The 12,596-nt window shown below is 46.5% G+C and overlaps 1 protein-coding gene across 1 annotated transcript in view; it reads left to right on the plus strand.

Moving 5' to 3' along the window:
* CDK5RAP1 (CDK5 regulatory subunit associated protein 1) overlaps nucleotides 1-12,596 on the plus strand; it is a 37,125-nt gene that overhangs the window by 16,226 nt on the left and 8,303 nt on the right. The window contains exons 8-12 of the mRNA XM_002710831.5: nucleotides 2,469-2,699; nucleotides 4,366-4,463; nucleotides 5,113-5,168; nucleotides 8,115-8,245; nucleotides 9,524-9,673. Of these exons, the coding sequence (XP_002710877.3) occupies nucleotides 2,469-2,699; nucleotides 4,366-4,463; nucleotides 5,113-5,168; nucleotides 8,115-8,245; nucleotides 9,524-9,673 (666 nt within the window). The remainder of the gene's footprint in view (nucleotides 1-2,468; nucleotides 2,700-4,365; nucleotides 4,464-5,112; nucleotides 5,169-8,114; nucleotides 8,246-9,523; nucleotides 9,674-12,596) is intronic.

The raw sequence follows: 12,596 nt of genomic DNA on the forward strand, positions 1-12,596 counted from the left end.
AGGCTAATCCTCTGCATGTGGCGCCAGCACCCCGGCTTCTAGTCCCAGTTAGGGCGCTGGTTCTATCCCAGTTGCTCCTCTTCCTGTCCAGCTCTCTGCTGTAGCCTGGGAAGGCAGTGGAGGATGGCCCAAGTGCTTGGACCCTGCACGTGTATGGGAGACCAGGAGGAAGCACCTGGCTCCTGGCTTCGGATCAGCGCGGTGCGCCAGATACAGCGGCCATTGGAGGGTGAACCAACGGTAAAGGAAGACCTTTCTCCCTGTCTCTCTCTCTCACTGTCCACTCTGCCTGTCAAAAAAAAAACAAAAAAAAAAAAACAAAAAAAAAAAAACAACACACCACATTTATTTTTATTTATTTGAAAGGCAGAATGTCAGAGAGAGAGAAAGAGAAGTGAGATCTTTCATTTGTTGATTCACTCCCCAAATAACTGCAATGGCCAGGGCTGGGCCAGGCCAAAGCCAGCACCTAGAATGCCATCTAGGTTTCCCACGTGGTGGCAGGAAACCAAGGTTGCCATTTATTTTTCCTAAAATCAACTTTATTTTGGAATAACTTTAAATTTATAGAAAAGTTACAAATGTATTACATAGTTTCCTCTGATGTTGTCATCTTAGGTGACTTTGTTATATTGGTCAGAATTAAGAAATTGATACTGGAACATTACTGTTAACCCAAACCTTGCCAATTTTCCTGCTAGTGTCCTTTTTATTTTCCAGGATCCAATCCAGGGTCCCATTGCATTTAGTATACTATGGTTTTTAGACTAACGATGTGTCACAGTTTTTGAAATCAGCAGTTTTTATGGAGATGCGAGTAATGACAGCTAAGTACATTGCATAGTCCTGGGCTGTAATTCTGATCAGGTAAAAACATCAAATATAATGCAAATTTTTTTTTCAGTTGATAGCATTTGACTTATGGAATGTGGATTAGATAATTGTATTTTTTAAAAAGATTTTATTTATTTATTTGAGAGAGAGAGTTACAGACAGTGAGAGGGAGAGACAGAAGGGTCTTCCATCCGCTGGTTCACTCCCCAGGCGGCCACAATGGCCAGAGCTGCGCTGATCCAAAGCCAGCGGCCAGGCACTTCTTCTGGGTCTCTCACACAGGTGCAGGGGCCCAAGGACTTGGGCCATCTTCTACTGCTTTCCCAGGCACAGCAGAGAGCTGGATCAGAAGGGGAGCAGCGGGGACTAGAACCAGTGCCCATATAGGGTGCCGGCGCCACAGGCCGAGGATTAACCTACGTTGCCATGGCACCAGCCCCTAGATAATTGCATTGTGTCAGTATTTTTTTATTTTGATAATTGTCATTATATAAGAGAATGTTCTTATTTTAGGAAATATGTACTGAAGTATTTATGGGTAAAAGAATATGCTGCTTGCAACTTATTCTCAGAAGGTTTAAAAAAATTGTGTGTGTGTGTGGGTGTGTAGGGAGAGTATATACACAAGTGTGAAAGTGAATGATAAACGGGGCAAAGTGCAGACTGATGAAGCTGAGCAGGCAATGTATGAGAATCCTTTTACTACTGCTGTTTTTCTGTAAGTCTGCAATTATGTCAAAGTTATAAAAAATAACCTTTAAAGTGAATTTAAAAAAAAAGATTTATTTATTTGAAAAGCAGAATGACAGAATAGGAGAGAGATCTTCTATCACTGGTTCACTCCTTAAATGGTTGAAATGACTTGGGATGGGCCAGGAGCCAGGAATTCCATTGGAGTCTCCCATTTGGGTGTAGGGGCCCAAGTACATAGGTCATCTTCTGCTTTCCCAGGCACATTAGCAGGGAGCTGGATCAGAAGTGGAACAACTGGGACTTGAACTGGTGCCCTTTTGGAATGCTGGTGTTCCAGGTGACAGCTCAACCTGCTGTACCACAATGCTGACTCCTATAGCAAACTTTTTTTTGTTTGTTTGTTTGTTTGACAGGCAGAGTTAGACAGTGAGAGAGAGAGAGAGAAAGGTCTTCCTTTTTCCGTTGGTTTACCCCCCAAAATGGCTGCCACGGCCAGTGCGTTTCACTGATTCGAAGCCAGGAGCCAGGTGCTTCCTCCTGGTCTTCCATGTGGGTGCAGGGCCCAAGGACTTGGGCCATCCTCCACTGCACTCCCGGGCCACAGCAGAGAGCTGGACTGGAAGAGTAACAACCGGGACAGAATCCGGCCAGGCCGAAGTCAGGATCTTGGAACTCCATCGGGGTTTCCCACATGGGTGACAGGGGCCCAAGTACTTGGCTCATCAGCCACTAACTTCCAAAGCACGGAAGCTGGAAGCTGGATTGGACGCATGGAGTAGCTGGGACTCAGACCATGGTACTCCAATATGGGATGTAGGCATCCCAAGCAGTGGCTCAAACTGCTGTACCCTGATATGCACCTCTCAGCTAATTTTAGTCATTTGGCATGAAGCCACTCAACAAGTTTTTAACTTGCTTTCAATGTGTTTTCCCTTTTTCAGGGACTGAAAGAAGTGACACTGCTTGGTCAGAATGTTAATAGTTTCCGAGACAATTCAGAGATCCAGTTCAACAATGCAGTGCCTACCAACCTCAGCCGTGGCTTCACCACCAACTATAAAACCAAGCAGGGGGGCCTTCGTTTTGCCCATCTCCTGGATCAGGTCTCCAGGATAGACCCTGAAATGAGGATTCGATTCACCTCTCCACACCCCAAGGATTTTCCTGATGAGGTGAGTGACAGAAATATCCTAAGTTGGATGGTCCCAAGTAGAGCTACAGCAGAGACCTTGAATCTGGCATGAGGGATCCTGTGGTGTTTTGCTGGCTCACCCTCTGGATCTGCTCACTGTTTAGAGGGATTTCATTTCCATCATGGTTGGATGGAGACAGAACTGATACTGAATGGAACTCCTGGTGGGATCATGAGGAGGGCTCTGCTGAGAGAGCTTTTATTATAAGATGGACGGTAGTGATGGTGGTGGTGGCGGTCATGGTGGTGTGGGGAAGCAGTGTGATGTGGGGGACAGCACACTATAGCTTCAGACAAATTTGAGTTCAAATCCTGGTTTTTTCCTACTTTTCCAGTAGTTGTGTGACCTTTTCAACTTGTCATCTTCATCTGCAGATGGGGTTAATGCCTCCTGCTTTAAGTTGTGTAGTGGATAAAAATGCCATAAGCGTTCACTGTGTGTGGTGTTGAGTAGGTAGCCCAACACAATTCCTTTCTTTGGGAAGTTATTTATTGGGATGAAATGTCTATCTTTTGGCCCCCATTGCCAACTTCTAATTGAGTTATAAAAATTTTTATTTATTTGTTTTTTTAAGATTTATTTATTTGAAAGGCAGAATGCCACATAGGGAAAGACAGAGAGAAAGAGGTATCTTCCGTCTGCTGGTTCACTCCCCAAATGGCTGTAACAGCTGTTTCTGGTCCAGGCTGAAGCTAGGAGCCTGGAACTTCATCCGCGTCTCCCATGTGGGTGGCAGAGGCTCAGACACTTGGGCCATCTTCCACTGCCTTCCCAGATGCATTAGCATGGAGCTGGATGGGAAGCAGAGCACCAGGACTCAAACTGGCATTCTAGTGTGGGGTGCTGACATCACAAGTGGAAGCTTAACCTGTTCTACAGAAACGCTGGTCCCTCTTCATGTATTCGTGATACAAATCCTTTGTAACATGTTTTCAGATATTTTCTCCTAGTTTTCATTTCTTGATTTTTTTTTAAAGAGTTTATGTATTTGAGGGGTAAAGTTACAGAGAGAGGAAGAGAAAGAGAAAGACCTTCCATCTGATGGTTCACTCTCCAGTGACCACCATGGCCAGAGCAGGGCAGATCTGAAACCAGGAGCCAGGAGCTTCTTTTGGGTCTCCCATGTAGGTGCAGAGGCCCCAGCATGTGGGCCATCTTCTGCTGCTTTCCCAGGCCAGAGCAGAGAGCTGGATCGGGATGTGGAGCAGCTGGTACACAAAACGCACTCATATGGGATGCTGGTGCTGCAGGCAGAGGCTTAACCATAGCACCAGCCCCAATGGTGTCTTTTAAAGGTGGCGTGTTTCCTCTGAGCTAGATGTCAGAAATTCCTTTTTTTTTTTTTTTTTACTTGCCTGCTGATCCTTGTGTCAGCACCGTCTATAAACAGCCCCGTGACTCAAATCTGACCTCTCTTCCTGGTTCTTCCCTCCAACTTTCTGAAGGTAGAGATGCCATTAGTTGACATCTTTGAGGCAGATAGAAGGCAGCCTCAGCCAAAATGAGGGATTTGGGTAACTTAGTGTTTATTTTGATGAACCTTTTAATTATTTGAAGTCGACCTTGTAGGAGAAGCAATGAGAGTGGAATTCCTTTCTGTAAGATTGGTGAGACTTAGATGACTCTAATGTGTTCTATTAATCAGGTCCTGCAGCTGATTGGTGAGAGAGACAACATCTGTAAACAGATCCACCTGCCGGCCCAGAGTGGAAGCAGCCGTGTATTGGAGGCCATGCGGAGGGGGTTAGTCTTGCTTTGAGGGGGACATCCCACACTCCCCACGTTTCCTCAGTGACCCAGCAGTGTGCTGCTGAGAGGGTAGCACAGTGCATGACACATGGTGGCTCATCAGTAAATGTGATTGTAAGAGCAGGCATAGGGACAATGGAACTTGTTTGTGTTCACTCCTCAGCGGGGAGCAATCTGGCCCTGCACACTAAGACTAAGGACTGGGTCACTCATTTTCCTGCACTGTGTGGCAACCCTGAGATTTTATTCCTTTGACTTGTAACAGTAAAGTCTGCTAGGTGTTGGAAATTAGAGCCCTGTTCCCAAGTACTGGCAAGATAAGGTGAGGAGAGAATAGAGCAAGGCAAATAGTCAAGCAGAGAACTAGTGCTTTGCCTTGTTTTCCGTGGTAGCAAAGGGTTGAAGAGAAACTTCCATGTTCCATCTGTCTTGACTTAATAAATAAAAGGCTATTTGAAGTAGCCATGTCCTTGTGTAGAGATTTGTAGGCTGTAGTTTAGAGGGCTTGGATGAAGGGGTTCTTTTGGATGTTCGACCATGTGGATGAGAAGGGGTTACATGCAGGAATTCACGGAATTCTATTTTTATAGCATTCCTTTAAAGAAGACGATTTGATCGCAATCTCCTCTGTTGTTTATTGCAGGTACTCTCGAGAAGCTTATGTGGAGTTAGTTCACCATATCAGAGAGTCCATTCCAGGTATGGTCTGCGGAGCACCTTACTCTCCTGTGGCCCACGGTCCCCTGGGACACGTTCAGGCTGACCTGCAAGCCTCTGGCAGTTCGCTGTGACACTGTTTGATGCTTCTGCTCCTCTTCATTTCTCTCTCTGTTGTCCTTCGTTTTCTTTCTGTTTTTTGTTTGTTTGTTTGTTTTGTTTTGGTCCTGCTAAATCAGCTTATGACCTCAAGGCTAAAGACATTTTCTTTTTCTTTTTTTTTTAAATAGCGTATTTTTTTTCCTTTTCTTTCTTTCTTTCTTTCTTTTTTTTTTTTTTTTTTGACAGGCAGAGTTAGATAGTGAGAGAGAGAGAGACAGAGAAAGGTCTTCCTTCCGTTGGTCCAACCTCCAAATGGCCGCTACGGCTGGCGCTGCCCCGATCCGAAGGCAGGAACCAGGCCCCCCCCACCTCCCGCCCGCCCCCTGGTCTCCCATGCGAGTGCAGGACCCAAGCACTTGGGCCATCCTCCACTGCCTTCCCGGGCCACAACAGAGAGCTGGCCTGGAAGAGGAGCAACTGGGACAGAATCTGGCACCCCAACTGGGACTAGAACCCTCAGTGCCGGTGCCGCAGGCAGAGGATTAACCCTAGTGAGCCGCGGCGCCGGCCTAAATAAAGTGTTTTTTTTTTTTTTTTTTTTTTTTTTAAGATTTATTTATTTGAGAGGCAGAATTACAGACAGAGAGAGGAGAGACAGAGAGAGAGGTCTTCCATCCACTGGTTCATTCCCCAAATGGTTGCGATAGCTGGAGCTGGGCTGATTTGAAACCAGGAGTCAGGAGCTTCTTCTGGGTCTCCTATGTGGATGCAGGGGCCTAAGCACTTGGACCGTCTTCTACTGCTTTTCCAGGCCATTAGTAGGGAGCTGGGAGGGAAGTGGAACAGCTGGGACTTGAACCAATGCCCATATGGTATGCCAGCACTGCAGGTGGAAGCTTAACCCACTAAGCCACAGCACAGGCCCTGAGATTTCTTCTTTAAAAAATTTATTTCTTTTTTTTTTTTTTTTTTTTTTTTTTTTTAGAAAAAGAGATTTATTTATTTAATTGAATGGCATTGTTAGAGAGGAAGAGGCAGAGAGAGAAATCCTCCCTCTGCTGGTTCACTCTCCAAATGACTACAATGGCCAGAGCTTGGCTGATCTGTAGCTAAAAGCCAGGAGCTTCCTCCAGGTCTTCCATGTGGGTGCAGGGACCCAAGCACTTGGGCCATCCTCTGCTCCTTTTCCAGGCGCATCAGCAGGGAGCTGAATCAGAAGTGGAGCAGCTGAGACCCACATCAGTACCCATACTGGATGCTGTTGCCACAGGCGGGAGATTTCTTTTTTTTTGGGGGGGTGGGGTGGGGTAGGGAGGATGAAAGAAAGCTTTGTTGCTAACAGTAAACTCGGAGGATACAGTCTTAAAATTGGGAGGTGTAAAGGCAGCAATGGCGTCAACAACTTCTTGAATAATTTCCATGTGAAGTGTTGATGCCCTCTTCTCAATGGCTTGCCAGATTTTTTTAAAAATGTTTTTTAAGGTGAACAAATTTCATGTATTTCATATATATAGATCTAAGGTTTCCCTTTTATAGTCTTTGTTTTCTGAGTTTATGGGAGAGACCTTATTCCTTCTCATAAACTAACAGTTTTGATTTATATTAGTTTTGATTTGGGGGCAATCAATATCTTTAAATATATATATTTTTTCTAACTAGCGTTGTCGCAACATAGTGTAAATTTTAGAAATAATAGTTTCTTTCTGTTATCTTAACCCTTACTCTGTTTTTGCTTTCCTGATAATAAGCTTGCTCTAGTCTTTCGGTTTAGATTTGGTTGAGAGCATCTGCATTTCCCCCCAGATTTCTAGTTGTTGTAAGTTGTGTTATGCATGATACTTCAGTTTTGATGGGGCTGCACAGTGTGGCTTTGGGTTGAGCACACTGTGAGGGCTGTGTGCTGGCAGAGAAGACCCTCACTTCTCTGGGCTGTAGCTCCCTCACCTGCAAAGTGGACTGAATCATATTCAACTCACAGGTTGTTGGGATTATTGAATAGATTGGATTAAGTAGATGGTAGAGCGTTCAGTGAGTGGTAGTTTAATAAGTGTTTAGTGTTTAGTAAGTGTTCAGTGAGTGGTAGTTACTGCTGCCACTGTCTTCAGTGAACATTGAGTTAAATGAAGGTCAGAGTATGTGTTTTACCCTATAAATATGTATAAATGTCATGTGTCAAAAAATAAAAAATACATTAGAAAGTATATTGGGAGCCGGCGCCGCGGCTCACTAGGTTAATCCTCCGCCTTGCGGCGTCGGCACACCGGGTTCTAGTCCCGGTCGGAGTGCCGGATTCTGTCCCGGTTGCCCCTCTTCCAGGCCAGCTCTCTGCTGTGGCCCGGGAGTGCAGTGGAGGATGGCCCAGGTGCTTGGGCCCTGCACCCCATGGGAGACCAGGATAAGTACCTGGCTCCTGCCATCGGGTCAGCGCGGTCCGCCGGCCATAGCACGCCGGCCGCGGTGGCCATTGGAGGGTGAACCAACGGCAAAAGGAAGACCTTTCTCTCTGTCTCTCTCTCTCTCACTATCCACTCTGCCTGTCAAAATAAAAAATAAATAAAAAAAAATTAAAAAAGAGAAAGTATTTTGGTGCAGGTGCTACAAAATTTTCAGTAGTAAAAACAGGCCCACTTTGAAGGCGTGAGCTCCTGCTGTGTCTCTCAGTCCAGCATTTGAAGTGAAAATGCCTTTCAAATGCTGGGAACACTGTGGGCAGAGCAGCCAGCTGTGGCACAGAGCACTGGGAGCAAGCAGCCCTCCCCTCTTGTGTGGTAGTGACTGCTTTACCTGCACAGGGCTGAGTAGCCGCAGTAAGGGCCTTGCCATTGCTGTGCCTCCCTCTGTAGAGGTACTCCACAGCCACCTGTCGTCATTTGTTGTGTGTCACAGGTGTGAGCCTCAGCAGCGACTTCATTGCTGGCTTTTGTGGGGAGACCGAGGAAGATCACCTGCAGACAGTGTCTTTGCTTCGGGAAGTTCAGTACAACATAGGCTTCCTCTTTGCCTACAGCATGAGACAGGTGAGCCCTGGGATGTGGAAGGACTGATGTCATTCCTGACCTACTTGGGGTTGACTGCAGACCACTGGGCAGAAAAAGAAGGTAGCAGCAAGGCAGTCTTGGGAAAGCTCAGAAGCTTGCCATTCACTTCTTTTTTGTCGTAAGATTACTTACTTATTTGAAAGGCAGAGCTATAGAGAGGGAGAGACAGAAGACAGAGAGAAGTGGGGTAGCAGGTCAAGCTGCCGCCTATAGTGCCTTCATCTCATGTGAGCACCGGTTTGAGTCCCGGCTGTTCCACTTCCTATCCAACTCTCTGCTGTGACCTGGGAAGGCAGTAGAAGATGGCCCAAGTCCTTGGGCCCCTGCAGCTGTGTGGGAGACCCAGAAGAAGCTCCTGGCTCCTGGTTCCAGATCAGCACAGCTCCCGCGATTGCAGCCAATTAGGGAGTGAACCAGAGGATGGAAGGCCTTTGCCTCTCTCTCTGCCTCGCCTCTCTCTGTGTAACTCTGCCTTTCAAATAAATAAATAAATCTTAAAAAAAAAAAAAAAAAGAAAAGTCTAGTTTAAAAAAAAAAAAGAGTTACAGAGAGGGAGAGTCAGAGAAATCTTTCATCTGCTGGTTCATTCCTCAAATAGCTGCAGCAGCCATTGGTGGGCCAGGCTGAAGCCAGGGGCCTGGAATTCCATCTGGATCTCCCTTGTGGGTACAGGGGCCCAAGGGCTTGGGCCGTTTTCTGTTGCTTTCTCAGGCACATTGGCAGGGAGCTGGATTGGAGGCAGAGCAGCTGGACTTGAACCAGCGCCCATATAGGATGCCGGTGTTGTGGGCAGAGGCTTAGCCTGCTGTACCATGCTAGCTCCTCAGTTAACATTTTTTAGAGAACGTTATATAAAGAGCTATAATTCCTGTTCATTGCTTCATAACATTCCATTGTGAAGATAAACCATAAATTGTTTCACATTACATTTAGGCTGCATTGTGCCTTGTGTTTTTATAAGCAGTGTTGATGAGTAACCTAACATGAATCACTTAATACATTGCTTAGGAAAAATATCAAGAGTAATTTTGAGTCTGATTTTCATGTGCTAAATTTAGAATTTAGCCCTAAAGAATGTGCCTCCATTACTTTTTCTCTTGGAATGCTCCCAGAGCCAGAGGACTTTCTTGGTTCTGGCTTGAGGTTTTGTACATGTGCCAATAACGTGCAGGGAGAATGAGCATGTTCCCTTCTTGTGTCTTGAGAATGGATCTCGTAAGTTCTTGCTGACCTCCATCTTTCTTTTTATCTTAACAGAAGACACGAGCTTATCATAGGCTGAAGGATGATGTTCCTGAAGAAGTAAAATTAAGGCGTTTGGAGGAACTTATCACTGTTTTCCGAGAAGAAGCTACAAAAGTCAACAGGAGCTCTGTGGGTCGTACCGAGCTGGTCCTGGTAGAGGGGGTGAGCACAAATGTATATGTATATATTTTGTCTTTTTTTTTCAAAGCTTTATTTATTTATTTGAAAGGTAGAATTACAGACAGGGAGAGGGAGAGACAAAGAGAAAGGTCTTCCATGTGCTGGTTCACTCCCCAAATTGCTGCAATGGCCGCAACTGGGCTGAGCTGAAGCCAGGAGCCAGGAGTTCCTTCAGGGTCTCCCATGTGGGCGCAGGGGCCCAAACACTTGGGCCATCATCTGATGCTTTTCCAGGTCATAGCAGAGAGCTGGATTGGAAGCAGGGAAGCCAGGAGTAGAACCAGCGCCCATATGGGAAGCCGATCTGAAGCCAGGAGCCAGGGGCTTCTTCCAGTTCTCCCACACAGGTGCAGGGGCCTAAGGACTTGGACCATCTTCTGCTGCTTTCCCAGACCATAACAGAGAGCTGGATTGGAAGTGGAGCAGCCGGAACTTGAACCAGTGCCCATTTGGGATGCCAGCATTGCAGGCTGTGGCTTTACCCGCTATGCCACAGTGCTGGCCCAGTTTTTTTTTTTTTTTTTTTTTTTTTAATTTTTAAAGGAAGAGTTATGGAGAATGGAGATACCGAGAGAGAAGTAGAGGAGCCGGGACTCGAACCAGTGCCCATTTCTGTCTGCTGCCATCTTTAACAGTGCCTTAATCTACTGTGCCAGGTGCTTGCCCTTCTTTCAGCTCTTGAAAAATGCTGTGCTACTTCGTTCTGGCCTCCATAGCTTCTAATAAGAAATCCTCTCATTGGAATTTTTTAGTTGATTTCTTGCTGTCTTCAAGATTTTTTTCTGTTTAATGTTCAGAATTTTGGCTGTGATGTGCCTTGGTGTGCATTTCCTCCGTTAGGAGTTTATGTCTTTTGCCAAATTTGAGAAGTGTTCGGCCAGTTTTTTAGTCCTCCGTCAGCATCCCCGCTCTTTCCTCCTCTTCTGAGATGATGATGACAGGTTGGGTGCTTTGTTACTGTTTCATAGGTGCCCGGGCTCTGTTCAGTCTTTATTTATTTATTTATAGTTTGTATTCTCCATGTTGCTTGGGTCAGTAATTTTTGTTGTTGACTGATCTTTTTTTTCAGCCTTTTGTTTGTTTTATGTGTAATGTCCATAGTTTTTAGCTGTTGGTAGGAGCATTGGGGAAAAGTTTGTCTACTCCATCTTTCTGGAAGCAGTATTTTTATATATTGTTAGAATCAACTTGACTGCTTTTTTTCAGTCTTTTTTGTTGTACTTTCTTAGAAATGTGCGTCTCAGGAAGTTTGGGGTTCCTGCAGGCCTCTGATCAAGTCCGGGAACCTAGCCATCAGAGCTAGGACGGGTGGATGGGTTAAAGGCTGAGGCTGGGAACTGGCCTTTTGTGCAGTGCTGTGTTGCAGCCAGTGGAGAGGAGGAGGAGAGATGCCACCCCTTCTGTAGCTCTTCCCACGTCCTGATTTGAGAAGGAGAGTCCTGCTCCTTGCCTCAGGATGTGCAGCATCAAAGCAACCAGCTCTCTGGTGTTTGCATGTTAGGGCTGTAGTAGTAACAGGAATCTGCTGAAGCCGTTCAGTCTAAGCCAAAAAGAGAATTTCTCTGTTATACAAGGCTTCAGTGGTGTCATGGGACCCAAGGGTAGGAATACAGTTAAGGGTCTGGAAAGGACTGCCCCCAGCCTGCTATGCCCTTGGGACTCAGACTCCCTTGTCTCCCCCCAGACCAGCTTTTCCTGCTGCTTCATCTGCGTGGGAGGGTACAGCAGTCCTGTAGTTCCCGTGTTCAGCTATTCCCAACCAAAACTGTGTTTCTCAGCCCCAATTCAGCTTCCCTGGAGAGAACCTGATCAGCTCAGCCTGCGTCAGGGAATCCCCCTGTCCTCTAGTCAGCCTTGGCCGGAGGGAAGTACTTGGGCCATGCCCCGGTACTTTCCCCAGTGCAGTAGCAGGTTGCTGGATCGGAAATGGAGCAGCTGGGACTTGAACCGGCCCATCTGGGTTAATCCACTACACCACAGTGCCAGCCCCTGGTTTCTTTACTTACATCTTCTACTCCTTTTCTTACTGGGTTCTGGTTTGCCTTGGACAGTTTGTTTCATGTTTGAGCCTCCTTGAAATAGCTGGCTTAATGTCTGGGTAGGCTGATGCCCTTATTGCTATCCCTTTTTGGTTTGTTTCTGTATTTCGTACTTTTCCATCCGATGCTGAACAGTGTAACGGGCATTTCTGAGTGTTCGGATTCTGTTACTGGGCTTTGGCTGCTGAGTATCCGGAGGAACCCGTGAGGACTGTCTGTCTGTGGGTCGGGTGTGTGGCAGTTCCCCTGTCGCTCTCTCTGCCTGACTGCACATGCAGGACAGTGCTCAGCACAGACTCAGGGAACCCCACATGTATTTCTAGAGCTCTTTTTCTGCTTCTCTCGCTCTCTAGAGTTTGCGTCACAATTTCTAGCTCCATCAGCTCCCTGCAGTCTGACTTCTCTCACTGCAGAGAGCCCCTGCTCTGCTGGAGCGTCCCTGTCTGCTGGGGCTTCTGGTGGGAAGCAGAGCTGCTGGGGAGGCTTGCTCGTTGGTTTCCCTCCTCTCACTTCAGTCTTACACAATCTGTTGTCTCAAATCTGAAAAGCAGTTTTATACATTCTGCCCAGTTTCCTGGTTATTTAAGCCTGGGGGGTAAATTTCATTCTGTCGCTTCGTCATAGCTGGAAGAGAAAAACGCCCAGAATAGCCTCAAAGTTAACTTTGTGAAAGTGGTTTTAGTATCTGCCCGGCCCCAGGTTGTGATGGAGACTCTGGCTTCAGGTCTGCCTATTCGAGACATGAAGGTAACCGAGGCAGGACAACCCCACGACGTTCCTGGGAGACGACTATGAGATGGTGTTTGGTGGAAGTTGGCTTGCCAGCCACATCACCTGCAACTCCCCGACTGCTGGCTCTTGGAGGT

The sequence above is a fragment of the Oryctolagus cuniculus genome, chromosome 11 (assembly GCF_964237555.1).
Source record: "Oryctolagus cuniculus chromosome 11, mOryCun1.1, whole genome shotgun sequence".
Classification (NCBI taxonomy): Eukaryota; Metazoa; Chordata; class Mammalia; order Lagomorpha; family Leporidae; genus Oryctolagus; species Oryctolagus cuniculus.